This window comes from Perca flavescens, chromosome 24 (genome assembly GCF_004354835.1).
Source record: "Perca flavescens isolate YP-PL-M2 chromosome 24, PFLA_1.0, whole genome shotgun sequence".
Classification (NCBI taxonomy): Eukaryota; Metazoa; Chordata; class Actinopteri; order Perciformes; family Percidae; genus Perca; species Perca flavescens.
In genome coordinates, this window is record NC_041354.1 from 11,207,850 (window position 1) to 11,234,385 (window position 26,536).

The 26,536-nt window shown below is 44.0% G+C and overlaps 1 protein-coding gene across 5 annotated transcripts in view; it reads right to left on the reverse strand.

The window, feature by feature from the left end:
• Positions 1 to 26,536, reverse strand: part of LOC114551115 (histone deacetylase 4) — a 60,245-nt gene that overhangs the window by 17,151 nt on the left and 16,558 nt on the right. For all 5 annotated transcript variants that reach the window (XM_028572205.1, XM_028572207.1, XM_028572206.1 and 2 more), the window contains 8 exons: positions 16,914 to 17,218; positions 11,733 to 11,883; positions 10,185 to 10,308; positions 8,392 to 8,510; positions 1,906 to 2,034; positions 1,659 to 1,768; positions 529 to 663; positions 181 to 373 (listed from right to left, as the gene is read on the reverse strand). In XM_028572205.1, the coding sequence (XP_028428006.1) occupies positions 181 to 373; positions 529 to 663; positions 1,659 to 1,768; positions 1,906 to 2,034; positions 8,392 to 8,510; positions 10,185 to 10,308; positions 11,733 to 11,883; positions 16,914 to 17,218 (1,266 nt within the window). The remainder of the gene's footprint in view (positions 1 to 180; positions 374 to 528; positions 664 to 1,658; positions 1,769 to 1,905; positions 2,035 to 8,391; positions 8,511 to 10,184; positions 10,309 to 11,732; positions 11,884 to 16,913; positions 17,219 to 26,536) is intronic.

Consider the following 26,536-nt stretch of genomic DNA (forward strand, 5'->3'; position numbering starts at 1 on the left):
AGTGTGAGGGGTCACAGAGTGTACCACGGACACACATCTCCAAACTGAATACTATAACTTTTTAGTCAGTGTTGTATTTGTTGATTTGCTCTCACTACCATCAATTTTACCAAAGCTACTACCACGAATAGAGCTACCATCAGTCACTAGCTTTGTTAAAACATCCGTTGCTACACGGACCTGTCACCAGGGGGCTCTGTGCCGGGCTCTGGTCCATGAGCACCATGTGTTGAAGCAGTGGACTGTGCGCGCCGTGCCCGCCTGTTCCCGCTCCGGCCTCGGCCAGGTAGGGGGTCAAGTGGCCGCCGGAGAGGAAGGGAGGGCTGAGGGAGAGGGCCGGCTGCAGACCTCCATCCTGCTGGGCCGAAGTCACCTTGAAAAGACAGAGCGAGAGAGAGAGAGAGAAAGCAGGGAGGGTGAGGGCTGACTTTCAATAAATGGTCACAGACAGTACACTCCAGATAAACAAATTCACAGATAAACAGTTTGCAAGTAATTTCGCCAGCTTGGCAGCAGTTCCCTGCTTACATTGGAAGCAGCAGTGGACGTGGCAGTGGCGGGCAGCCCCAGGGTGATGTTGGGTAAAGATGGTGAAGTGTAGAGGGACAGCTGGTTAATGGAGCCGTGCTCAGCACCGCCGCACAGCCTCTGGGCCAGAGACGTCTGGGGAAGCACATTTAAATGATTTATCTGGTTTGGAATCATGAGAAAAGAACAGCACATGGGGCAAACAGCGCAGCAGTAGATGTCCACACATGGGGAAAGAGCTACGTCTGTGCCCTACTGGCGATACGAAATCGTCACGGCCATCAGCCTCCTCCACACTGCCTGAGTGCCCCTAATGGCTACCACAAATAGCATCTAGCCAGCTCCTCGGCTGTCTTCCTCCTCTGCAGACACATCGTCTGAGCGTCCCTCACTGCTGCTTAAGTCTACAGGCTAATGACAAGCACCTGTAGCCCGGCGCCCACGCAAAGGAGCAAAGCTACTCTGACAGCAAAGGACTGAACTGAGGCTGTCTACACTGTAGCTCATGTTTTGTGCCGTGATGCATAACCTTTAAATGTTTTATTATTATAAAGCTTTTTTTTTAAGGTTTATGCTAAATATAAAAAAGTATTTCATGTTTCCCAACTATTTCATTTGCCACCGGGGAGAAATGAATCAGCATCTTGGCCTTCACAGTACTCTAAAATGTCTTTCAAAAGCTTAAAAATTGCGGGCCGTGGGTTCGACTCCAACCTGCGGCCCTCTGCTGCATGTCATTCCCCCCTCTCTCTCCCCTTTCATGTCTTCAGTGTTCCTGTCAATAAAGGCCTAAAACTGCCCCCCAATAACATCTTGAAAAAAACTCTTAATTATTAGCAACTCCCAAGATGCTACTCAGGATTAGAGGGTGATAAAAGGGAGTTTAAATACAGAATGAAACTATGAATTTAACAATAAACTGTATCAATAATTGTACATAAAGTGCAGGGTTCATATAATGTTTGCGTGACTATGAATAAAAGCTCCGTATATCAGCAAATGTACATATCGGTCTAAACCTAGGGTGCTCTGAAGTGACAAGTTACTTGCTGTGTGTGTGTGTGTGTGTGTGTGTGTGTGTGTGTGTGTGTGTGTGTGTGTGTGTGTGTGCGTGTGCGTGTGCGCATTACCTCCATACTGTTGGAGACTGACACAGTGATGCCGTTCTCATTGGGGATGTTGTTGGAGCTGTTATTCGGGGAGCTTGGGCCTGAGCCGGGGGCGCTGCTACACGCAGAGTCTGAAAAACACACACACACACACACACACACACACACACACACACACAAATCAAATACAGTCACAAGAAAATACAGCAGCCTAAAAAAACAACTTTTTGAACACCAAACCGCCGTTGCATGTATGCGTGTCCCTAACCTGCCATGTCGAGTGAGCGTTTCTTGGCGGTGGCGATGGGGCTGTCTCGACGACGCAGCAGCGGACTGCTCCTCCGCTCGCTTACTTTCTGCTTCAGCCTGGAGCGCAGCTTCAGGTTGGGCTCCGAGGCTGAGGGAATAATGGAGAGAGAGAGAGAGAGAGAGAGAGAGAGAGAGAGAGAGAGAGAGGACCCAAAACATTATGACTGATTCATTCATTAGTTCATCAAAACACTGCTACAGTATACGGTGGATTCAACAGAAAAGGGCAGTGGTGGAAGAAGTATTCAGATCCTTTACCTAAGCACAAGTGCTAATACCACACTGTAAAAGTTACTAGTAAAAGTCCTGCATTGGAAATGTTTCTTAAGTAGAAGTATGCAATTCAATTCAGTTCAATTTGTGAAAGGTTTATGAAAGGTTTATGCTAAATCTAAAAAAAGTATTTCGTGTTTCCCAACTCTTTCATTTGCCGCACGGGGAGAAATTAATCAGCAGAATTTGTAAAGTAACTAGTAACCAAAGCTGTCAGATGAGTGGAGTAAAAAAGTACAAGATTTCTCTCTGAGATGTAGAGGAAGTAGAAGTAGAAAGTGGCAGGAAAAGACAAGACTCAGGAAGTACAAGTACCTCCAATTTGTACTTAAGTACAGTACTTGAGTAAATGTACTTAGTTCCGTTCCACCGCTGGAAAAAGGGGGGGACATTTATGTCATCATGGAGATACAGCTGAGGACAACTCCTACCTCTTATTTGTGCACATTCTTTGTAACATACCTGCCAAGTACATCATAACTTATTACAAAACTTCTATGCAGTCCTTACAGGAAAATTTGGAGTTTTTTTGTGATTGTTTTTGGCAAAAATCCTTTATTATGCGGCACGTTTTCTTCAAAAATGCGATGGAATATGCGGGATATTTATCCAATGAAATTGCGGGAACTTGCAAAATTTGCGGGAACTTGCAAAAACTGCGGTTTGATGAAAAAGAGAAAAAAATGTGATTTTCCCAACACCCTGCTTTTCGATAACATTCATGTCGCGTAATTACGTCACTTCATAATGTTCCCATGGCAACATGGGAAAATGGCTGCTCTTGTGTGAAGTAAATGCAACATTTTTCAACTTTCTGCTAAGATATGTGACGGAAATCGGCAATTTATGCGGCGAAAGTGCGGCGTATTTGAAAAAATGCGGCCCCCACATAAATATGCGGACTTCGGCTGATTATCCATTGAATTATGCGATCGCATAATCGCGTTTTTCTGGAGGGACTGTCTATGGATGCACCAACTTTTTACCATTTGAACAGAGCAACATTTCTTTATATTTGTTCTCGTTTGTGGGATGTCCTATATGGAAATGATGAGTTTGAAGTGTCTCCAGCCAGGCTAAATGTGGTGGTGATGGTGCAGTGGATATGACATGTTCCTTTGGTGTGGGAGATCTGGGTTCAATTCCCACTGTGATACATCAACCAATGTGTCCCTGAGCAAGACCCTTAACTCATAGTTGCTCCAGAGGTGTGTGGCCTCTGATGTATATAGTACAGCAATTGTAAGTCACTTTGGATTAAAGCATCAGCTAAATGGTGGTTAATTAGAAGCCACACCTGTGTCTGATTATCTGCTCTACTTATAACGAGGTGTGTGACTGGTTCTTGTTGCAGCCTGACAGTGACTGTTATTTGTGTGAATAAATGTCTCTCTGTAGAAACTTTATTTGATATCTTTAGACAACCCTCTCACTTTGAACTGCAGCGTGCCATTTCAACTATGAAATTACAACATTGTCATCTTCTTCTATCGCCTCTGATAACTAGGTGACTTCTGATTCCCGCCAACTCCAACTCAGACGCCAGCACTCCTGTCGAGCCTCCTTGATGTTTAACAGATAAGTGCAGCTTTGGACGAATCAATCAAAAAGGGCTGGGAGAGTTACCCGAGCTACAGTCTCACAGGCTTTCAGCTAAAACGGGGGAGCTCCGTGCGTCAATCTGTCGTGGAGCGCGTCCCACAGAGCCGCTCTGTTATGAAACCTGTTTGGTGGACAAATTGTTACATGCCGCTAGTCATTTACCGTTCCGATTCATCCCTCTTTTCCCTCTGATTCTTTCCCTTACAACATTGCGGCTAAAAAGCAATTAGCTCCAATTTGGGAGCCATGTGTTACTGCCCAAAGGCCTTTTGGTTCTTTTGTGAACGCTGTCACAGAGTTGTGAATGGAGACAGGGAGAAGGGAACGGCATGTCACCTTGGCTCCAGCTATGGATGCTAATGCTCTGTTTACTCTGCCCTGCCAATCAGCAGCCTTGTCGGTTGATATTCATTATCCAATTTTTAATTATCAAAGGAGAGCTAAATCCAAATGTGGTACATCACTAACCCCGATTATGACATAAGCCAGATTAACGTGTTACTATATTTTAAGCCGAGGGTACAAATACTGTTCAGTCTACCTAGACCGAACTCTGAAAAAAAAAAACACAGGAAAATTCTTTTAGGAAACGTTAATCAAACACTTTGTGCCCATTCACAGTGTCACATAAAAATAAATGTGTGGAAAAGAGTGAAGTGTGAACACGAAGTGTGAAGGTACAGTACAGTAGCACAAAGTGGGAGGGAGAGATCAGTCCAGATGGAGTCAAACCAATGAATGTTGGCGGCAGGAGTCGTTGGAGTCAATTTGCTACAAATGAGCATTTCTGAGGCTCCCTGTCCCTGAATTTGATTTTCAGGTCTTTGAAAAAAAAAAGAAAATTAAAGTATTGTGCAAAAGAAAATTACAAGGGCCTTTAAAATCTAGGACAGTTACCCCCAACAAACGTAATAACGCAATATTTTGTCAAAATTCAGTTAACATATGGCCGGGTTGCCTCAGTAGGTAGAGCAGGCGCACATGTAACACGATTGAAAAAAATTTATTTTGATGTGCTGACATCTAATTCAAATAATTATACCACATTAATAAGCTAAATGTTATTATAATAGAGAAAAGGTAACACTGATAAACAAGTCCTGCTACTTTTAATTTTACAACATACTAGAGTACAGTATCTGCTGTTATCTGACATTCACTCATTTTTCCTTTTGGTTGATATTTATCCTAAAAAGCATAGAATTCAAGTTGGCGAACTTATATAGCTGTTACACACTTTTAGCTAAGCAGCATACACACTTCAAACCCTGTTGCTGTTTCCGTAGTTACTGCTGTCTGATTTTGCAAAATCTAAAATGAAAGTTGGATAGAAAAGGTTTTATATGAAACATTATGTTTAATAATTCACTCTGCACAGAGAATAAAAGCTGAGCCAAATGTTTACTTAGTTTATTTCAATTTTCATAAAGCGTATAACTTTCTAAAGTTTTCTTTTTTTAACGTTAAACATCTCTGGCCATGATCATTGCTGAACATGATAATGTCATAACCTTGACATTGCAACACAAAAGCTATTATGGATGCATGAGCACATGATATCAATGCACAGATGGTGCATTGTCGACATGCTAATGTAAGTGACATCCTGTAGTCGCATGTTGCTTTGTATTCACGGTTGAGCTGCTCAGTCTGGTTATCAACCGACGCTATGTACCATCCAGTACCAGGCTGCCTATGTGCTATTGTGTCCATGTACAGGACGGGCTGCCCCAGTTAGACTACAAACAGAATCACATCATCCAGTGAAAAGACGGGAACAGTATGTCTTGCTCATCAGAGAGCACAGCAAGTCAAAGGGCAGCAAACTTTCCCATCCCGTCTACATCATTCGGAGGTATTTATGTGTGTGTGAAAACATGCACTAGACAAGGCTCATTGTAAGTTCATGTGATGCTCTCTCACCCCTAAACGTTTACTGTGTTACGAAGAGTTAATGATTTTAAAGGCGTCCATTAGACTCAGGATTTCAAAAAGCACCTCTTGTCACGCAACTGTTTTTTCCACTGTTCTCATTGTGCTGTGGATAAAGAGTGCTGGCTACACGACATTTCTAAAACGTAAAAGAGGAGATGGGAGATGCACAAAAAGAGCGCTGTTACTTCCTTTGACCGTGGCTGGGAGCTACGTTGTGGCCAGGCGGTGATATGAAAGAGCCTCTAACCTCTCCCGAGCTGGCATTACCATAAGTAAACCCCGCAAAGCACGTCATCGCTGAGGGCAAATATCAGGGTGGCACAGGTTCTCTCCTCTCAGGCAGGCAGGCAAACACAATCCCCAGCCTTATGGAAATCAAGGGAGGAACTCACACTCCAGAAACATTCTTTTTTTTGTTTTTTTATATATACATAAAGCTAGTTTTCGGGTGTGTGGCATCATCGTGCCACTTGCTGGATTTAGTTTAAATCCTGCTTGCCAGCTCCCGTATTCTCAGCTCTCATCTTCTATTGCTCTGCTTTTGAAAGGAAACCCAACACTTTTTACATCCTTTATTCACGTGCCTTGAGGTCTTTTTAATGGTCAATGAAGCCACCAAAAGCTTCTCCACTTCTCATCTTCCTCTCTCCGTCGCCCCTATTATCACTCCTCTATCATCTCTACTTTTCACTCCTCAATTTCTCCTTTCTTCCTCCCTCTCTCCGTCTTCTTCTCCTCTCCCAGGGTGGAATGTAGCTGTGTGGGCCAGTGTCGACTGTGGTCTTTCTGCTGTTGTAGCCAGCGCTCAGAGTCAACAGGACTCGAGCGCTGGCTGTAGCCGCCTGCCGCCACGCTAAGTGAATAATTGCACTGTAAGATGACCGCTGCTTCACAGCTACACCACCGCACGCACCACTCGCACTTTACACACACACACACACACACACACACACACACACACACTGCAGGCCAGAGAAAACTTTATGTCAGTGTGGTGCGTTCTGTAGCAATGGAGCAGCTCTAATAACTTTTGACAAGATTTGTTACCCATTTAAAGGAAAACATGGTGCTCTGTGAGGTGGTACAGTTACTGCTTGAAGCAGCTGTGTGTTGGGGTACAAGTGCACTCTGTTTATCACCTTTACTTACTGTATAGCGCAACATTACAAAGTTCGTAACAGATAAAGGGCGATAAGATAACAGTAAAAGTGAAAGCAAAACAAATTAAAAGCCAATTTAAAATCAGATGTTGTAATTACCCTGCCTGCTGTGTTTTTGAAGCGGACGGGGGTGGGCAATTAATTTCTTGGAAAATACAGCAAATGACATTTAAATCGGACTCAAAAACCACCCAAGGATTTATGGCCTCCTGTTAGTTGAAATGTGTTGGCTGCGTTTTTAACAAGCTGAAAGAGTTGTGTCATGGAAAACCACCGAAATATATCCTTTTTGTAGCATTAACCTAATAAAAGCAGATCAAAACTAGCATGTTATATAGTTGTTTTAGGCCCCAAAGATTTTTTTTTGGGGGGGGGCTTTTCACTTTATTACATAGAGACAGTGGATAGGCATGAAAGGGGGAGAGAGATGGGGGATGACACGCAGCAAAGGGCAGCAGGTCGGATTTGAACCTGCGCCACTGCAGGACTCAGCCAACGTGCTGCAAATGCTCTTACTGGGTGAGCTGGAGGCCGCCCCTGGCCCAAAAGGTTTTATCAGCATTTACTATAAAAAAAAACATTGCACGTGCAATATTTGACATCTCTAAGACAGTGAGTAAGCCGAGGAGAGGTCTGATGAGTTTACTGTGTGTGTGTATCATCAGCATAACAGTGAAAAGAAATATTGCTTTGTGAATTACTTGACCCAGAGGTATCACGCAGATTGAAAACAATAAAGGGCCAATAATAGAGCCCTGGGGAACCCCCAAAAGTAATTGTTGCACTGCAAAAGGAGATGTTCCCAACTGACACAGCCCTCAAATAGGATCTGTCAGAGGCATTTAGTTTTAATATGCAATCATCAAACAAATTAAAGGCAGCAGAAATGTCCAGCAACACAAAATAGTGCAACAGCAAGCATCAGAGTGCTGCTGAATGCCTCATGAAACTGCATGCCTCTGATAAGATCTGAGCTAAATTTCTATACTGCTCTTTTAAATTCTTTTGATATAGATATCTAATAATAACACTGTCAGTGTTAATATTAAGTTTCTAAGGATGTTGCTCAACAAGAGCTGAGTTTAAACTACCCCTGAGGATCAGGAACTATTAAAACCTAATAAAACGCCAGGTGCTAAAATGTTTTAAAAAAACTGTCTCACTCAAAGGAACTCTTGAACCACCTACGCTTTGACTCTCTCTAACACTCTCATGTGGGGTATGCTGGGAGACCCTGACAGCCTAATGTGGATGTGATTAATGGTGTAGAGCTCTGATGCCATCTAAATGATGCTAGACGTGAGTCTGCATAGCAGCTACTGGATGTTTCAGTTGCAAGTGTTTGTGTGTAATCCTCTCTGAACGTGAGCCTGCATAGGAGAAAATAGACAGCTCTGCACTGCCAAAAAACTAAATGTATAAGCGTGTGTGTGTGTGTGTATGTGTGTGTGTGTGTGTATTTGTGTGTGATGTACCAGTCTTTCGCAGTGGGAAGTCATCCCGGGGGTTGTAGACACCCAACACAGGGTGGTTGTAGGTGGACACACCAGTCTGTGGAGGCGAGCTCTGGTCCAGGGAGCTGTGCTGGGTTTTTCTATAGAACAAAAACACAGTATTAAAGATGCCACCAAGATCACAAAATGATGTGGCCACTCATAACTTAGTGGACACGTGACCGAATAAGTAATCCAAACAAAGTAACTAACTGTATGGTTGTCAAAGATCTGTCTGATTAACACATCATGCAAATCCCTTGGCAAGGCTGCAGACATGTGCTGCCATCTGTTCACTGCCTACAGAATAAGGTGGTGTTTATAGGCAAAGTTAAGCCGCGCTGGGTTCGGACCAAATGCATGTTCCTGAGCAGTGGATGTACACACTTATCTCTTCCAAAGCTGAGGGGGCAGATGAGTCCAATGAGTGGAGCGAGAAAGGCGGAGAAAAGAAGAGACAGGCAGATATAGAAAGAAAAAGTCTGCATCACTTTGAGCTGTTAAAAGTCAACACGTGTGGGTCACACATCAGGATTATGCAACGTTATTTCTTTGGTTAATGTATTTGCATGTTACGGTTTTAGTGCTTTTTATTGTGCTAAATGAAATATATATAATCATGGACAACATCATTTGTAAATGATGTCCACTGCTCAACTATGATGGCAAAATATGTTAGGCGATGCTTAAATTTTAGATTTAGATTTACATTTGTTGCTTCAAAAGTTGTACTTTTTTACTCCACTACACTGATCTGAAAGCTATTAGAAATTATTTTTCATACAAAACATATGATCAGCTTCTAAAACAGGATGCTAACTTGTAATGGAGTATGTTTTCTACATTTTTTGTATTACTACTTTTACTTAATACCTCCTGTACCACTACCACAGCAATCCAGGGAGACCAATACTCTCTCCCATTAGACAAGCAAGAAGTACACATCCTAAAAGAGATGGAGTATTTAATTCATTCAACTTCCATTTAAAAACTGCAAAAGTAGGACATGGCCACTATCAACTGGTTTGTATAACCATGTTTCCATATAACTCAGACAATGAAAGCACTTGACAGGCGACCACGAGAGTAAACAAAGGGGGATTAGCAAGTGTACACACCTGCAAAGGGTTCCAGAGATGCTACAAAAACATTCAAGGCCGAGCCTTAGTTGTAGGAGCCTTTATCATCAGGTTTCAATATCCTGCTCTCATGTATGTGAATGTGTACGTGTGTGTGTATGTGTATGTGTGTGTGTAAGTGTATGTGTGTGTGTGTATGCGTACGTGTATATGCGTATATGTATGTGTATACGTGTATGTGTAAGTGTATGTGTATGCATATGTGTATACGTGTGTGTGTATGTGTATGTGTATACATGTGTGTGTGTATGTGTATGTGTATGTGTATGCGTGTGTATTCCCATCTCTGTTTTATAACCCTGCCCAAGCCATCTCTCCGTCAGGCTCACACAGTGTGGCAGGTGAGGTAGAGGGGAAGCTCGCTGATAGATTAAGACACAATCCAATACATAATTCAGCTGCAGATACCATCTAAACTTATAATGATCTGCAGTTAGCTTCTACTGTTATTTGCTGCTTAAAATCATTCCAAAGAATTGGAATATAAAAACAGAATGCCATGACATTCCAACTGACAGGGTTGATAGTGGCTTCTCAATGTGAGACAGGTGATAGCTAGAGTTAAATCTAAATGCAGCTATACATCTCTGCTTTTCTTTTCTATCTCTCTTTGTTCAAGCAATAACTGTCCCTCACCTGTACCAGTAGGGAGCGTCATTGTGGAGGCCTCCTTGGTTGAGGCTCCGCTGGGCCAGCGCCTTCTTCTTGTTCAGGACAAACTCCTGGAGCCGCATCTTCACCTCAGTACTCGCCACTGCACCTAAGGAGTGAAGATGTAGAAAGAATTGAGATACACGCCAACTGGCAGAAAAAATAAAAACCCACAAATGTTTTAGGACACGTAAATCCTTAGAAGTGCCAGAATTTGCCACTATCCACTGTCTCTAAGTTATCATGGGCGGTTGGCACATGCTGTCTTGTAGTCTGCAGGTATGATGCAAATGTCTCACCATAATTATACTCAACACGTTTTTTTATTTTATTTCCCTTCAGGTTGAAATAAATCAAAACCTAAAAAGGAAACGTTGGCAGGGACTTTGTAAGCTTTAAGGTTTTTTAATGACAGCAATGTGGACAGTTTTTTAAATTTTGGGGGGGGCACTTTTGCCTTTATTACATGGTGGACACTACACTAGAATGTCAGTTGATGCGTAAAAGAATAGTCGATTAGTCAACTAATCAAATACACATAACATTCTCTGGGATTCAGCTACTCCAGTGTGAGAAATTGGTACTTTTTAATATAATTGTAAATGAATTCTTTGGTGTCTGCCACAAACACAGCAAACACACAGAGATACCCCCCCCACCCCTCCCACCCCCCTCTCTCTCTCTCTCACACACACACACACACACACACACACACACACTCAACTCGCACGGATGCAGCCTCGATCTGTAACCACTTTCCACATAGTGTGTAAACTGCTCTCAAGGACTCCTGTCCACTCGCTTTCAATGAACTGTTGAGAGACGTCCAGCAGGCAGTGGTAATAACTTGGCATAGCCTCCACCAAGGCCACCAGCTAATACAGCTCGTTTACCATGGTAAATACACAGGTTCTCCAAGTAAAATGGAAATACACACACACACACACACACACACACACACACACACACACACACACACACACACACACACACACACAGTGAATACTGATCTCAACGGTCCTTTCAACCATGAAGCATTTTAGAATTAAGAGTTTTTGCTAAGCAGTTCTGACCCCCATCTGATGCCCCCAAACAGGTGAGGAACTAAACCCTTTTGGGGACAGGGGGGACTTGCTCCTTATGAGGTCATGAGGAGCAAGGTTACCTCCCCTTTCTGTGCTTTGCCCGCCCAGAGAATTTGGCCCACCCATGAGAAAGAGAGAGACATCATGGCTTTCAAACGAGCAAAGTGGCAGTTGGTCAAGGCCAAAAGATATCTTTCCCAAACATTTTTACAGTATTTTCTGCTATTTTCTGCTACTTTTTTCTCTTGTTTTCTTTCCTCCAATATTTGCTGCTGCTCTTTAGGTGGCAATGTGTGAATGCATGTTGTTTGTGAGACCAAACAAAAACCTTACTATCTAAATAAAAAAAACAGGTTTTAGTTGGTTTCTGTTCCAAAGGGTGTCTTAGCTTTGGCTTTAGTGCTTCTTTAATATACCATCTGGTTTCAGTAACGTATGTGCAACTCACTCTCCTGTCCCCTCTCCTTGTTCTTCAGCAGCAGCAGCTTCTGCTCCCTCTGCTGCTTCTCCAGCTCCTGCTCCAGACGGTGGTTCTCCATCTTCCTCTGGTGCTCCAGCAGCTCCTGCTGGTGCTTCAATGCCAGAAGCTCTTGCTGCTGCTGTAGGAAGAAACATCAGAATCACGTCAGCAAAAAAAACTCCAACACCCAGCCATATATTTAAACTTTTTTTTTTTTTTTGCAAACCCTAAGCTGTCCTAGCTGCGACATTAAAACCACTTCCATCAAGATAACTTGTCGTTTTCTGATCTAAATGTCATTCATTCGTTACTTTCTGGTCTTTAAACGTCTATTTACATTCCGGGTCTGCTTAAGTTGCCATCGGAAATCATCAAGTCTGACAGCTGTTTGAAGCAATAAAACTAGATCTTTGCAATTCTATAAAAAAAACAAAAACCTCAGGCCACGAGCTTAAGCGTTTGAATGCATATAAACAATATAACTGAGGACGAGGCTATAGCAAGACACATCAACCAATCTGCTCGCTTTCTTAATCGTGCCAGAAACGAGCGAGAAGAGCATCTGTTAAATGCTGTCGATGCGAAAACCTGTCTTCCTCAGGCCTTTGTACTAAGAGGGGCAAAGCTGACTGTGGCTTGGCGGTTTGTCCTGTAACCAAAAAGGTCAAAAGTAAAATTTGCATACCAGCCAAAATGTGCTCCCAAACACCTATTTGTCTCATTCAAGCATCCTTTAATAAGACCCAGAAATCACAGTGAGTCACAGTGGATAGGAGCGTCAATTAAATGCTACAAATGCACACCGACAGCAGCTTCTACCTTCTTCGGAGCCCTAATACATGTCTCTGACCTAAGGCACCAAACCAAGTCCTAATTTCTCTTTAATGTCTCTATAATACACAATAAATAGGCAAGCTGTCTGTGCTTGCTCTCAGCCAGCTCCATAATGACCTCTTTCTGACGTGCCAAGGAAAAAACACTCTGCCCTCTTCTTCCCCTTATCATCGCACACCGAACGGCAATATTTGATCGGTTTACCGTAACTGCATGTAATCAACTTCTCATCACACAGTAAATAGGCGCTCAGTAGCCGGGACATGCTCTTCTGTTTACCCTGAGGGCAAATCAAATGTTTGAGACGCAGTCTGTGAATAAATTAGCGTCTGAACGTGAGAGGAAGGTGAGGCGGGGCGGGTGAGAAAAGCACATGGGCTCTCTGGCTTGCTTCCAGCCCAGCCTGCCTTCATCCTTTTTTATTTTATTTTTTATTTTTGCCTTTCAATCAACGTTGGGGATAGGGGATTGAGTGGGTGGGAATGCTCAAAGTAACCTCCCCACCCACATACACACCCACAAACACACACACCTAAAGCCCCTGTGGCTCAACAAACCAGAGATGTACACACAGAATTTCCCTTCTGACTAATACTGTGGGATAGCTCTCACATTGGAGTGAGTGTGTGTGTCTATGCAAGTGTGTGTGTGTGGCTGCCCCTAATGTGGAAGCAAACTGGGCATGCGTGTGACTGTGTGTTTGCTGACATTTGAGAGGATGTGTATGTTTTAATGCCTGTATGCCAGCGTGTGTGCGTGTGTCTGTGTGTGTGTGTGTGTGTGTGTGTGTGTGTGTTTGTGTCCACAGGGGCTGTGAATGGGGCCGATTGAGGCCGGGCCTCCCTGCTCCGGCTGTGCGTCACTGGCCTACACCTGAGTGGTCCTGCAGCCCCACCACAGGCCAGACGGCCTTCATTCAGCATCACCCATCCATCAACATCACAAGAGGACCCAACGGAGGGGACTAAACTGTCCCACGAGAGGGAAAGCACAGCCGATAACACAGTCCATAAATACTATTGAGTACAATGTGAAATGTGCACCAAGCATCTGCAAAAGGCTTTTTCATTACAGATAGTCCGTAGAAGAGGAAAGAAGAAGAAGAAAGGGGAAAAAAAGGAAAAAATGAAGGGAGACAGGAAGGGGGAAAAAGAGAGCAGAAGAAAAGAAGGAAGAGAGGAAGGACATAAAGAAATATTGGGGAGAGAAGAGAGGAAAGGACACAAAGAGAGCAACGAAAAGAGACCGAGAGGAAGGGTGAGCGGAAAGTAGAAAGTGTGGAAAGGAGGACAAGGGGACAGTTAGGGAAGGAAGAAAGAAACAGGAAGGGAAAGGACACACAGCAGAAGGAAGGAAGCGAGGACAGGAAGATGAGGGAATAGGAGCTGGAAGATAAGAGAGAAAGGAGTAGAGCTGCAAACATGAATCGGTTAATCGATTAGTTGTCAACTATTAAATTAATCGCCAACTATTTTGATAGTCGATTGATCGGTTTGAGTCATTTTTAGTGAAAAACAAAAATCTGTTTCCAGCTTCTTAAATGTGAATATTTTCTCGTTTCTTCACTTCTTCATGACAGTAAACGGAATTTGAGGACGTCATCGCGGGCTTTGGGACACACTGATCGTCATTTTCTGACGTTTTATAGACCAAACAAGTCATCGATTTAATTGATTCATCGATTAATCGACAATGAAAGGAATCGTCATTTGCAGCCCTAGAAAGGAGACAGGAAAAAAAAAAGAAAGGAAGGGAGGAGAGAAGAAAGACAGAAAGGCAGTAAGAAAAAAACAAGCCAAGAAAGAAGACAGGAAGTAATGAAGGAAGCAGAAAAATGAAGAAAAAGAAAAATAGGGGGGGGGGGGGAAGAAGAAAGAAGACAGCAAGAGAGAAAGGAAGTAAATGAGTAGGAGGGGAAGGAAGGAAAGAAGTAAGTGAAGAAAGAAGGAACACAGGAAGGAAGGGAGAAGAAGACGGACGGAAAGAAAGACAGTACGGAAGGAAGAGAGGGAAGAAGAAAAAGACTAGAGGAAGGCACGCTGGTAGAAGAAAGAGGGTACGTATGAATAAAAGGAATAAGAGAAAGACGAGTCCAGTATGAATCAAGAATCACTACGTTCCAATCTCCTATTCTCCTAATCCATTTTTAGACTATTTCTTCTAAGTCCTGAAAAAGTAGTTCAGCTGAATCTGCGTGTGTTACAATTCACATTACAGCGGTAATGTTCTAAAAAAGAACAAACACTGGAATATTTTTATATGACACTTGAGCCCCACAGGAGCTCTCTGGTGCTCTCGGGGGGGGGGGGCCCTGATGTATTAGAGACTCGGAGTGTGGGCGGGCTGATCTAGATTCACTTTGTATTTCCAGGTCACTACGATATGGGCGTGTGATCCCGGCTTCATCTGCTACCCGGCACGTACTGCTCGGCGTGGAAAGCGAGTCTGACTCGCAGTGCGCCGAGAGAGTCAAACGCTTGTCTTTCATGTTAAAATGCACTCCTGAACATTAGAGCGTGTGTTATTGGATGATATTTCTTTTACCAAATATCTCGGTATCGATGCAGAGGCGATATTGTAGTGTTGACTATTGGTGCTTTCACAAAATGAGATTTGTGATAAACAATCATCAGTAATGTGGATATAATGACTAAGTGGGTAAAGGCAAATAATAGAACAGTTACAACAGTGTGCTTAGTTCGGAAAATGACATCACTTTACTGTAATGCAGCCTTTAAAACCAGGAAAATACAACACGTATGCCATATCACGATATCCAAAATCTAAGACGATGTCTACTCTCATATCACGATATTGATATAATATCTTAGCGCTATGGAGGTGAAATGCACCGCGATGCAAAGCGACCCCGACGCAGAACTCCGAAAGGGTCACAACGCCGTAGGAGCGACGGCGTAGCTACGGCGTGGAGATGACGCGGAAGCATAAAACATCCTTAAGGGTTTAGTTATGTAATGCACCTAACCCTGCACATCAGTCCTAAAAAAAAAAAAAATAAAAATAAAAAAAAAGTCTGTTTTTCACATATTCCCTAGCTCTAAACACACCCTCGTATTGCTGTTATCTATGGCTGAAGTGCCTCCTTGTTCTCTGCTCCCTCTTTACGCAGAGCAGAATGATTTAAAGCTGGCGGCGCTGCTCTCGGCGGCTGGGTTCAGTCTGTTAATGAAGAGAACCTAGACTGAATCAAGAGCTGCCTCGGCTTTGTTTAGTAAAGTTCCAAATAGGACTGGGCTGCAAGCCTGCTGCTGTGATTTAGGAACGCTTACTCTCGATCTTTTTTGTGCTACTTGAACTGTATTGCTTTATGTACATGGTTGGTTGCTGTGCGTCTACAGCTTTAGCGATCGATGACGTTGTTTTTTTTCTTTGAATAACGAGGCGTACTCAATCTTTGAGATGTCCACAGCAATCATTTTAGTCCAAATTAAGGACATACTGTATATGTGTGTTAAACAAACATTTGGCCTTGTAGGAGCCATTTATATTCACCTTTTTTGGTTAGGTTAAGTTAGTTTATATTTATGTTAGCCACTTGGGGGATTATTGCATTGGGTGTGGTATGTCACTCTGAATTGGATATATCTGCAGGTGTGGCAATCAGTGAGAGCAAGGTGTGGATGGTGGGGAACACACAGTTCTTACCGCAGCCGTGAGCACCCACTGCACTGACAGCAAGTCCCCGCACTTTATTAATTAGCCACGCTGGGTGAAGTACTATTTTATGTGAAATACCTCCTTTTCTACTTTTTTTATAATAAACGGGAACACCACCCAACGATAATCAATGCCTGGACTCAAGATCTTTTGCTATGTGTTGAGAACACCATGCCATCCATACCGAGGCTTAGGATAGCCTCAACAGGCCTTGTATCGTCTCTTGCATGTCACTCTGTACAAAGTGATAAAGTTATCAAAAAAAAAAGTCCTGCCTTTAAAATTTAACTTATGTAAAAGTGTTAAAATGCAAAAAAATATACTCAAAGTACTCATTATGCAGAATGGCACATTGCATAATAATGACATATACAAGCTAAATCTACAATAACACATCATGTTTTATTGGTTGATTTTTTTTTATATCAATAATCTAAATCTACAAAGTAACTAAAGCTGTCAAATAAATACAGTGGCATTCACAAAGTGCAGTATTTGCGCCTTGCAAACTGTAGTGTACAAAAAGAAAGCCACGTTCAAATGGAAATCCTTGTACGAGTGCCTCAAAATGACACAGGGCCTAGGGAGTAAATGCACTTGAACGCATCCCGCCGCCCGTTCACATCAACTAACCCTTCAGAAATGTAAACAGTATACCTTGATGTGTTCCTGGAGCTGGGCCTCGTGCTGGCGGGACAGCTGCTCGTGCTGCCGCTGGAACTCGGCGATGAGGATCTGCCGCTGGATCTGCTGCTTCTGCTTCAGGGTCAGCAGCTCCTGCTGCAGCTGCTGCTCGCGCACCGAGGCCCCCACCACGCCGCCGCCGCCGCCGCCGGCCGGGCCTGGACTGGATGGAGAGAGCGAGGACACCTGCTGCTGCTGCTGCTGGTGATGGTCCACGCGCAGGTCCATGGGAATGGCGGCTGGAGGGAGACGCAGGGGCAGCGCCGAGTTGATGTCCACTGAAGGGACGAAGGGGAGACAGAGAGAAGTTGGAACAGCGGTACAATCACACAGTGCGCCTGCATGCTCTTGGATGTTGGGTCGGCCCCTCACGAAACATGGGTGTCCATTCCATTTGTATCGCGATTCTAAAAGTACCGCAATTTACTTTTCCTTCTTTAAAGGTCCCATGGCATGAACATTTCACTTTATGAGGTTTTTTAACATTAATATGAGTTCCTCCAGCCTGTCTACGGTCCCCCCAGCAGCTAGAAATGGTGATAGGTGTAAACCGAGCCCTGGGTATCCTGCTCTGCCTTTGAGAAAATGAAAGCTCAGATGGGCCGATCTGGAATCTTCTCCTTATGAGGTCATAAGGAGCAAGATTACCTCCCCTTTCTCTGCTTTGCCCACCCAGAGAATTTGGCCCACCCATGAGAGAGAGAGACATCATGGCTTTCAAACGAGCCAAGTGGCAGTTGGTCAAGGCCACACCCCCACCCTCCACCCTCCCCCCCCCTCTCTCCTTCTCATTGTGGGACTGGCTCTAGTGGCTGTAATTCTGCACCAAGGCTGAATTTCGGGAAAGAGACTTCAGATACAGTATTAGGGGACCACTAAGGTCTATATAAAAGAGACTTCAGATACAGTATTAGGGGACCACTAAGGTCTATATAAAAGAGACTTCAGATACAGTATTAGGGGACCACTAAGGCCTATATAAAAGAGACTTCAGATACAGTATTAGGGGACCCCTAAGTTCTATATAAAAGCATCCAAAGAGGACCATGTCATGGGACCTTTAACACAAACAAAAGTTGAATAATACAATAATACACTTCTATATCATGCAACTTTCTGAATTTCTAAAAACTACTACGACCACTTGTTCCCTAAGAAGAGTGCACATCACATGTCAGTTGGAAATTTATTTCATTTGTAAAAAAGTATTTTCGGCATTTTCTGCTTTTGCTGGAAACGGACATGATGTAGTCGTTGTCAGCGTTCCCGTGTAAACAGAAAATATTTAGGTGAATCATTGGAAAAAAAGGAATAAATAAAAGATATCACACAATATTGGATTTTTCTTTCCCAACCCCTAGTGAGACAGAACCGAAACATACTATACTGCAAAGCTACACATCACTGTAACGGGATTCTACAAGGCACCTTTAGGTGTTTAAGGAGTTAGTTAGTAAAACTGCAAGGGGAGACATTGTGCCGCTGAATTGGATTAAATCAGAGCTCTTCAAAATGTTATTTAATTACCTGCTCAGGAATGCAGGTATGAGCGTTCTAAAAAGAGACCTGTTGGCACCAAACTGCAGCGTCATCTGGCGCCAGTTTTAGCATCGCTTCTGAAGCATCAAAAGGCTTTCAAAAGGGATTCAAAGCTTTGTGGTTCTAATTCACACCTTCTCTAATGTTGACCAGCTTTTCTGCAACTTCGGTGAAAGAAATACATAGCTGTACAAACACTACGGTGTGCAAATGTATTTTAAAATAAGCTTTCAATGAGAGCTGTAATCGGGCCTTAGGCCCGAATTCGGCCCGAGCCGGACAGGTACATTTTGATTGACAGCTTTTTAAAAGCCCCAGCCCGACAGGGGCATAGCACAAAATTCTGGGCCCTGTAAGGTATTCTCTATGGGCCCCTTTCCCGCATCCACAGCTATTCATTCTAGCATCTTTTTGGGCCCTCCTCACATGAGGGCCCTGGGTACTCAGTCCCAACCATGCGAAGGCCCCCACCGTGCCCCACGCAACCCCTAAGCCCGAGCCCGAGCCCGAGCCCGTGTCTAATTATAGAAATTAAGACCGAACCCGACCCGAACCAGGCAAAGATCTTCAGCTCTACTTTCAATTGACAGTATTTAAGGGTAAAGGATGAAAAACTGCTCTCAAACTGTAGCCAACAGGCTCACTCAGACACACAAACAGCGACATTAGAGTGATAAATCAAATTAGCGGAGTTTCACCACAATAATAAAACACCTTTATGGCCACGGGCAACATAACAGATGCCTGTAATTGAGAAGCATCGACTGTTATTTGTACCAGCGATAACAGTCTAAAAGGTCTAAATATTTAGCGTCTGTCAAAAGTAATCAATCTGTACAGTGTTGGATCAGCTGGCGCTGATATACACATACAGTACATGCTGGTGGTGAGGTGCTCACAGCAGCTTCAAGTACCCCGTGTTGGTGACCATCTTCCGTGTTTGAAATCCTAGCGTTTTTCAATAGCTACCCCTGATCTTTATTTTTATTTTTATTTTATTTTTTTGAAAGAGGTGATGACAGAAACTTCTCATGGGAATAAAGCTTCCGATCTAGCAATGAAAAAGTGACATTGATGCCTTTTTCTATACACACGCACACGCACAAACGCACACACGCGCACACACGCACACACACACACACACACACACACACACACTATGACTGATGCTGCAGTTACACACGAAGCCTGGCGACATCTGACAAAGATTGCATTGACCTGAAGCGAGGTGTGGTCCTTGAGCCGGGGCCAGCCACCCACAAATCACTGCACAGGAAGCCATCCAATCACGCGGCTTCCTCCCCATTAAATCTGAATAAATAGGAGTCGATTGGCTGATTATTTACCTATGTTTACAGAGAGCGCGGCGAGAGCCAGAGTTACTCGCCTGGATACTTTGTGTTAATAAAGAGGCAAACACGCCATCGCTGGCACACTTAATGGCATGGTCCAGAGCCACACACATGCCCGCAGACGCACAGCAGATACACTTTATACAGTCCCTTAATAAATACACGGCGATTATCCACTTTGAAGCATGTATGCCTAAAACCCGGGGAGATTTCTCACGATATATTTTTAGGATGTCACACTTGCAGTCAGTACTTGGACAAAAACCACACAATTTGAAGTGTGAAAGTGCCTTTTAGGAAAGCTTCAATGATCATAAATACACTCGTCAAAAAGCCACTCAGGCCCGTTCCGACAAACTGATTTGAGAGAATTCTGACAAAAACACAGACACAGCTCTCTTGCTAGAAGCATTTTTGCATTGGAAAATCGCCGGTACCTTTTTCCACTTCAAGTTTAGAGACGGGGACCAAGTATCCTGCATCTATGGACCTATGATACATAATTCTCAGCGACGCGCTAAGTTTGAAAAATAAAGGCGTAGGGCATACATACAGCAGCAGATCGTTTAAATGTAAACAGCCATTTTTTACTACTTAACTCCTGAACATCATCCTCACTGCAGACGCACTGTAACTGTGCGCGTCGCCTTTAAAAACCCCACCGCGGCAGGTGAAACGCCCCCAATTCCCCAGTTGGAGAACAGAGCAACAACATGCAACATGTGGGGGACGACAACAACATGTGAGCAAGTCGTCGGGACAGTCTTCTTCATCCGTTCACAATGCGCGCAAAGGGAAAATTGGTCCATTTGTTTCGACCCGCAGGACATGAGGTTTGACATTTCACCCGTCATAAGAGGCCTTCTTTCATTCCGCTTGTCTCCCTCTTATTTCCACTACTCATTTCCTTCCATGAAAAAGAGCCCGAAGCTTATTGCCATTTGTGAATCCGACTAACAAGGTACCCAATATTTAATTCACTCAAGTTTTTTGGCTGTTCTCTCTGGCCCTCGGTCAGCTTAGAGGCGACGACGGTTACAGGTTGGCAGTTGAAGAGACGAGAAGGAAAGGAGACAGGGGGCTCGTTAGGAAAGACACAAAAGTCTGCATCAAAAAGACGAAAAAGGGAGTTTTGACGGCGAGATGTTGGATCTTGAAAACAATCTAAATTATAGAAAACTTCTCATTTACAGATATAACAATTTGACTTGCTTTACTCTTAACTTCTACTGCTACCTGGATCTGTATGAGTCACCACGCAGTTTGAGAGCCCGAGTCTGGCTGACTATTAAGGAGACTGATGGCTGAAAGTAGCAAGGAGTCCATAGTAAGTTTACAGGGTCAGTTTTGGGCTGATGTCAAAGGTAAACGCGAACTGGGACTGCTGACCTTCGGCAAAAAAACTTTCCTTTTTTTCTGATCTAATATTAGTTTAAGCATGTATAAGAGCAAGCCAATCATGTTACGTCAGAGGCTTTAGAAAAGGGAAAGAAAGACAGGACAGGGGAGATGTGACAGGAAACTGCACTTGTCAAAGCGTTTGCGGCTCCAATCGTGGCCATAACTCAATACGCACAAACGCTCTCCCCGTACAGAATGTTCTCCTACAGATATTGAGTCCCTGACACAACACAAACAGCCTCTACCTATTGATAGTGACGCATACGCACAAACAGACCTCACACGGCATCTCTGTCACCCCGGCAGCGCTAATTGCTCGCCACGCAAATAGAGGGAGACGCAGAAAGAGAGACCGAGAGAGAGGTGGGAATCAGTGGTGTTGTTAAACGTACCCATCGGTGCTCTCCTCCTCCTCCTCCTCCTCCTCCTGTTTTCAGCAGCCTCCTCTTCTCCTTATCACTGCACCTCCTCCTCCCGTTTCCTTCAGTCTCTTACAGGGAATGACAGTACGCTCCCTTCATCTGACTTCTTCTCTTGCTCTTCCCCTCCGTCACTTTTTTGCTCTTCGTTCGGCCCCTCTCCTCCTGTTTAACATGGTGGGCGTCTCTCTACTCTCTCACCCCCCCTCTCTCTCTCTCCCTCTCTCTCTCCTCCCTCGTTTGCCCAGTGGTGATATCACAGGGCAGTCTCAGGCATGCAGCCTGTTTATTCTGCAGCCCTCTGCTTTTCCAGGAACCAACGTCACACACACACACACACACACACACACACACACACACACACACACACACACACACACACACACACACGCACACAGCACTCTCACTCACTCTGTCTCTCTCTCTCTCTCTCTCTCTCTCTCCTCACCCTCTCGGCTCTTTTCCCCCGCTCGACCTGCTTTCCTCGCTTCTAAGGCCAAGGAAAACCCGCCTTCATTTCCCAAACAAATAAAACCACAAGATGGTTTCAGGTGAAGATGAGTGAGGACTGCCCCCCCCCCCCCCCCACACACACACACACACACTGAGGCTCCTCAGATATTTAAATACTGGAGGATAATAATATAAGACATATTAGATCGTTGTTTGTTGTTGTTTGTTTTTAAACCCAATTATGATTAATTGATAATTGATTGATTGTCATCTCAGCTGTTGCTACAGTAGTCTTGTATGCCATTATTGCAGTATGGGTCTTTTATTTTGACATTTTGTTGCTTGTAACTCACAAAAGTTTTGTTTAAGTGTGTGTGTGTGTGTGTGTGTGTGTGTGTGTGTGTGTGTGTGTGTGTAGGACTGGCGTGTTTTCATGTGTATTTGTGTTTCTTGTTACGTGATTGTTATGTGCCGATTTGGTAAAAATGGGCGTTTCTTGTTACGTCTTTTCTTTGTATTTTTTTTTTAAATGTTTAAGAGTTTGCTGATTTTTCTTGTCTTGATTTATAATGAAAGAGTGTGTTTCGGGTTTTGCACCGTTAGCTGGACACATTTAAAATTTGAATATGCATCTTTCGCCATTTTTGGACCAAACCAATTGATCCAAGTAATCGAGAAAATAAGGAGGGTATTCATCAATTGAGCAATCATATGATAATCATCAGTGACTGCAGGCCAACCAACAGGCACATGTAGTGATTAAAATGCACTACAGTTGCAGTATACAGTAGATTCCCTCAGAGGTGAAAACACACACACACACACACACACACACAACACAGATAACCTCTGATATCAGCACGTTTGTGCAGTGACGTCCAACGCATACCTTAGTTTACTGATGGGTGCCAGATAGAAGACAATATGGCGTCAAAACCAAAACAAAGACAAACGTGTGCCGTCTGGAGGGGAGCGCGAAGGAGCTTCCCGGAGTCTTACACGACGGACAGCCTCGCAGGGACGTCGGTTCAATTCCAGTTTGTCAAACTGAAAGTGCGTCCTCTAAAGTTTCCTGTAGAATCTGAAGCAGAAGCAAAGTGTCCCCACTAGGGCTGGGCGATATGGAGAAAATCTAATCTCACGATATTTTTGACCAAATACCTCGATATCGATACCGCAACGATACTGTAGTGTTGACTATTGGTGCTTTCACAAAATATTTACACAATGAGATTTTTGATAAATAATCATCAGTAATGTGGATATAATGACTAAGTGGGTTAAGGCAAATAATAGAACATATACACCAGTCTGGTAAGTTCAGAAAAGTACATCACTTTACTGTAATGCAGCCTTTAAAACCAGGAAAAGACAACACTTATGCCATATTACGATATCCAAAATATCACGGTATTGATATATCGATATATTGCCCAGCTCTAGTCCCCACGTCTGCTCCTATTCTCTCCTTTTCTTTGAGCATTTCTAATTTTCCTTCAGTTTGACATTTTTTTTTTGAAAGCACGAGAGGGAATCTCTCACGACAGTTGCGCATAAGTCACGATTTGAACATCTCTCCATCCCTGTGTATTTAGGACATTACTACAGGTTATTGCATCTCTTTGGAGGCTTTTTTTTTCGTCCGTTAAGTTGAACCTTTTACTCCTTCCCTTCCTCACCCTCCCTCTCAGCAGGTTCCTCTTCTCACTACCCTCCATCCTCCTCCTCCTCCTTCTTCTTGCCCTATCCTCCGGCCCTGCTCTGCGTCCTTCCCCGTTCAGTGGCTTCCTCCCACCTTTCTTCCCTCCATCTCCCCCCCCCTTCGCAACAAATCACAATCTGTTTACAGCCCCTCGGGCGTGCTCCTCAACTCTTTTGGCTCCGATTGCAGATCTATTTATACCAGACGATGCAAAGGGCTTGCGTCTCTGATTTGAGACTCGGTTCGCCGAGTGTATATCGCACGGTCCGACTGCCTGAGCTCCACACTCCTTAGGCTTAATAGATGCCATGCTGAGCTGAGCAGAGCAGCTTCAGTAAAATGTGGCTGAGATCCTTTTTTTCTTTTTTTTTCTTTTTACAGCATGCAAAGAGATTACAAAGAAGAGGAGATATTTTGCACAGGGTTTCAGTGTGCATTTAGCAGCAGGGCGAGATGAGAGGCAACAAGTAGCACATCTGTTGATGGTGGAAAATAGCTGCGGTCGGCTTACTGATTGGTCTCGGAGGGTGGGTTGCGCGGACATCCGCCTACGTTACTTTCTCTTGCGCATTAAGAGCGTTGCCTCGGCGCAAACTCGCGGAGACGATCGCGGTTATACGCTTGCGGCGAGGTGCGATTGTGATCACTGTGACCTCTTTAAAAAACACAACTCTGACTAGGCTAGAGAAAGGGAACAGGGAGGGCGTGATTGAGGGCCGTGTTAAATGTGCAGCAAGTCCTGTTTTGCCAAAAAAAAAGCAAGCTCCGGCTTGTCGCGGTCTCTATGACATCGAGAGGAGGGAGACGGGAGAGTGCGAGGCAGAGACACAAACACGTGAGACGTAGAGAGAGGGACCGACGTGTGAAGGATGAGGTGCGGTACATGCAGGAACGTGTTATTTTATTGATTTACTACAAAGCTCACATGCTCCTGAAAGACATTTTACAGACCTAAAGGATCAATGGATCGATCAAGAACATCATGTGCAGGCTAATTGATAAATGAATCTGCTGTAGCCCTACATTTTTGAGTCAGTGAGTAGTCGTGAAAGCAATCCCAATGGCGACGCCTTCTAATTTGGTTTGTTTTGTCCAACGTATCGCATTTACAACAGAGAAGAATCTTAAGATCTGAGAAACTAGAACCGGTGAGCGCTTTGCACTTCTTGACAGTTGACCCGATTTTCTGACAATTTTCGGTCGATTGCAAAATCAAGCTCAGGTGTTTACTTTGAGTCATGAAGCTCCCTGCAGGTGCAGCTACCACCGCTTTGCATCCCAAAAAGGATCATTGAAGACTTCAATGATACAATTGCATTTTCTATGGGAGGGAGCCGCTCCAGGCTGTTAGTGCGAATGTTAGTGTGAATGCTCTTAGACAGGTGCACTCTCCTGCGAGGAGCACATCCAAACAGTCCGGGTCACACACACACACACACACGCACGCACGCACACGCGCGCGCTACCACCGTGGACGCCCCGGCAGCTCTGTATCCAAGACAACAGATTTTGAGAATATCTGATGAAGTCACTCCAGTGAATTTCAATATTTTATCAGCCTAGCCGGAGGCACGCAAAACATAACCCCAACAACAACGTGAGCGCACATGAGAGGCTTTGGTAAGGTCTGGGACAAGAGAAAAGATACCGTGGGTCAAAGTAAAGGAAGGAGTTCTTTCTATTTTCTTCTTCCAAAGCAAAGCAACAGGCTGGCTGAGCTCACCGCTGCTGAGAGTTTAACAGCACCTTGCTGCTTACTGCCGCTGCTCTGTGGCACCATAGGAACAGAGAGCAGCATGGAGAGTAAATTATGAATCACACTTTTACTATTTCCATCATTTTTTAGAAATGTGTTCTCTGTGGTGAAAAAGAATAGACAGAATGGTTTAAGCGTCCTCATTATGGCATTAGATAACGCATTATGCATATATTACCTCAGACTCATTTCTCCTTCAGATTACCTCATCTCCATCTGTGCCCCGTTCGTTTCTGTACTCTCGCCTCCCTCTATGTTGCTTCGTCTCTGCTCCTTCCTCTTCCTCACTACTGTGATTTGAATGGACCGGAGGTAGAGGAAGCTAAATACAGCACAACACTAAGTGATATGTTGACTGTGTCCCAGCAGAGGAGATGGAATGCTTGCAGCAGATAGGGATTTGGAGAGAGAGAAACCAATTTATTTCATATTTTCAGTCCGCACGAGGTTGCTCCAAAAGGGTAGCTCTGATTTGTTTTGGGACTACCTCAGCTCCTAGCATCAGGAACTTGCAGAAAACGCCTCACCAATATATGCAGAACTGCTTGTTTTGCTATATATATTTTTAAAAAAAATGTTGGCAGCCATTCCTCTGGAGACATCCGACAACAATTTCACAAAAGCTCACAAACAAACAGAGCGCCTACATTCGTGCGGCTGTATTTCCATTCAACAAAATAAATAATAAATAAATTTAAACATTCAGGAGTAAGCATGGACTCTTCTTAGGACTTATAAAACTGACTGAAACAATCACAACGATCGGACACATCCTGGGAACGACACCTATGCATGCAAAGTCGCACAGGATGTGGTTAATAGTGAAATCACGTAGGTGCACACACACACACACACACACACACACAGGCTTTGGTTTACAGAAGCTCATGCACACACACACGCACACACACAGGCTTTGGTTTACAGAAGCTCATGCACACACGCACATGCACCCACCCACCCCACACACACAC